A 2,899-nucleotide genomic window follows, 5' to 3' on the forward strand; every position below is an offset into this window, starting at 1 on the left:
TGCAGTTAACACTAAACAAGGAAAGCTTGGAGGCCACTGCTTCTGGACCAAGGCAGCAGGTGCCCCTCCTGTAAAGTCCCTGTTATGCCTCCTTGTCTTCCGAGCACAGGGCCTGCTGGGGGCAAGTTCAAGGAGAGGTATTTGATACCAGGCCCCAAGATAAAATAGGACAACCACAACAGAAAGCCAAACTCACTGCCATTGAATCGATTCCAACTCCCAACTCGCAGTGACCCAGTAGGACAGGACAGAACTGCCTCTGTGGGTTTTCGAGACTAACGCTTCATGGGAGTAGAAAGTCTCATCTTTCTCCTGAGGAGTGACCGGCTGTTTCAAACTGCTAACCTTGTAGTTCACAGCCCAACACCATCAGGGCTCTTTCTAAGCATTGGGAGCACACAGGGAGCAAGACACGTAAGACACCCCTGCCCTCACCACACCTCCAGTCAAACTTTAAAACTCCCTGCCATCAGGTTGATGCAACCCTACAGGACCTGTGGGTTTCCGCGGCTGTAAATCTTTACAGGAGCAGAAAGCCTCATCTTTCTCCCTCTGAGTGGCTAGTTGGTTTGAACTGTTGACTTTAGCCCAGTGTAACCCACTATGCCACCAGTTAGGATGCAGGAAATAAACTCATGAAACAGCTCCAGATATGTTGACAGTAGACCTGAGCTCCATAGAGCTTCCAGTGGGTAATTTTTTTGGAAGTAGAATGCCAGGCCTTTGTTCCGAGGTACTCCTGGGTAGATTTGAATTCCCACCTTTGGGTTAGGGGCCCAGTTACCAAGGACAGTGGTGGGGCAGCGGGGCTCCTGGCCCTGCAGGCACGAAACGGCCCCCCTCCCCCTCGCCCCGCGCCAGATGTTGTCCGTCCCCGAGTACAAGACCCGCCTGCGCAGCCTCCACTTCCAGGCCACCCTGCAGGAGAAGACGGAGGAGATCCGAGGCAGCCTGGAATGCCTGCGCCAGGCGTCCCTGGAGCTCAAGAACAGCCGCAAGCTCGCCAAGATCCTGGAGGTCCGGGCTCACCCCTCCAGGCCCGCTGCAGGCACCTCCCTGCCCTTTGGGCTAGAGGGCCTGTGCGACAGCCCTCAGGGGGTCCGGGTGGCCAGGTGAGGACCTGGGCTGGCCCCACCCACCTGTCTCTCCACAGTTCGTGTTAGCCATGGGCAACTATCTCAACGACGGGCAGCCCAGGGCGAACAAGACCACCGGCTTCAAGATCAACTTCCTGACAGAGGTAGGAAGGGGCCGCAGTATCTAATAACTGTTAGCAAGCTCTGCAGAAAGGGCTGGCTCAATCTTGGGAAGAAGCAGGGCTGTGGGAGGACACCAGGATGTGGGGGCGGTAGGGGTTTCCCAAAGCCAGCCCTTATGATAGGAGTTCAGGGGACTCCTGATGGCCCAGGAGGACAGAGTAGATCTGCTTCAGAGGGCTCCCAAGGCTGTCTATCGTCTTTACAGAAGCCGACGTCTTTCTCCCAAGGAGCAGCTGGTGGGTTTGAAACACCAGCCTTTTGCTTAGCAGCTGAGCACTTAACCACTGTATCACCAGGGCTCTGTAAGCCAAGCCTTATCACTCAAAAACTCACTACCATCAAGTCGATTTGACTCACAGCAACCCCGTAGGACAGAGCAGAACTGCTCCTGTGGGGTTCCAAGGCTGGAAATCTTTATGGGAACAGAAAGCCTCCTCTTTCTCCCAAGGAGTGGCTGGTGGTTTCGAACTGCTGACCTTTGGGCCAGCAGCCCAACTTGTAGCCCACTATACCATCAGGACTCTTTCCTGGTAGCCTTGTCTTAATATCTGGAAAAATGGGATGGGGGCAGGGAGAGCGGAGTCCCACTTAGTAGGTACTAGGCCCCTGGGGCTTTTCTACCAGCACTGCTGTCATCCGGCCTGCCAGTGTAGTGGTGTTAATCTTCTGAGCGGGATACAGGAGGTCAGAGAAGCCTAGGCCTGGCTCCTGGAGGCGGGGGGTGGGGTGGTGGTAGTGTCTCAAAGGCCCTGGGACCCCTGACTCTGGGGTAGGAGTCTTGAGTAAGGAATGGGAAAGAGCCTGGGGAGGGGGGGCAGGGGGAAGAGCCTGAGGGGAGGTGCTGGAAAGAGAGTGTCAAAGGCCAGAACCAGTGTCTCCCTCTGGGAGGCCCTGGGCCCTGTGACAAGGAGAAGTGTGGCAGGGTCCCTGAGGAGGACCTCGGACGGGGCCTATTTGCAGCTCAACTCCACCAAGACAGTGGACGGGAAGTCCACCTTCCTGCACATCCTGGCCAAGTCATTGAGCGAGCACTTCCCAGAACTCCTGGGCTTTGCTCAGGACCTGCCCACCGTGCCCCTCGCTGCCAAAGGTAGGCTGAGGGCTAGAGGGGTGAGTGGGTGCATGGTCACTACCTTCCTGGGCCAGCAGAGGGGGTGCCCCCCCATGAAACCTCTCTCTCTCTCCCCACAGTGAACCAGCGGGTCCTGACCAGCGACCTCGCTGACCTCCATGGCACAGTGCGGGAGATACAGGCTGCCTGCCAGAGCATGGCTCACTCCAGTGATGACAAGTTCCCCGTGGTCATGGCGGTATCCTCCCCCAGAGCAGACCCTGGCTTCCAGCAGAGGTGCTGGGCACAGCGCTCCTGGGTCCAGCTGGCCATGGAGAAGCCAGTGTTTGCTGCGCATATGTGCAGAGTAGAACTGTCCTGCATCAGTATGCAGATGCAGGGTCACGTCTGTGACTTTGACCTGTGTGTCTCCCTGCAGCCCCGACGGAAGCCACAGGCACACTTGAGAGGCCTGGCAGGCCAGCCAATCAGAGGCAGCCAAGGAAGGGGTCAGTCTCCAGGGAGACCCCAGCAGGTCCTGTTAGGCGACGAAGCAGACCCCTGAAAAGGGAAGACCTCCCTAGTCCAG

General features: G+C 57.2%; 1 protein-coding gene across 1 annotated transcript in view; it reads left to right on the forward strand.

Annotated features, from left to right (window-relative positions):
• LOC101643613 (Grid2 interacting protein) overlaps positions 1 to 2,899 on the forward strand; it is a 20,148-nt gene that overhangs the window by 15,140 nt on the left and 2,109 nt on the right. Inside the window, exons 16-20 of the mRNA XM_045284429.1 lie at positions 6 to 70; positions 862 to 1,017; positions 1,154 to 1,240; positions 2,220 to 2,349; positions 2,451 to 2,872. Of these exons, the coding sequence (XP_045140364.1) occupies positions 6 to 70; positions 862 to 1,017; positions 1,154 to 1,240; positions 2,220 to 2,349; positions 2,451 to 2,872 (860 nt within the window). The remainder of the gene's footprint in view (positions 1 to 5; positions 71 to 861; positions 1,018 to 1,153; positions 1,241 to 2,219; positions 2,350 to 2,450; positions 2,873 to 2,899) is intronic.

This window comes from Echinops telfairi, unplaced genomic scaffold, assembly GCF_000313985.2.
Source record: "Echinops telfairi isolate 266 unplaced genomic scaffold, ASM31398v2 ScPeMD7_5;HRSCAF=22, whole genome shotgun sequence".
NCBI classification, from domain to species: domain Eukaryota; kingdom Metazoa; phylum Chordata; class Mammalia; order Afrosoricida; family Tenrecidae; genus Echinops; species Echinops telfairi.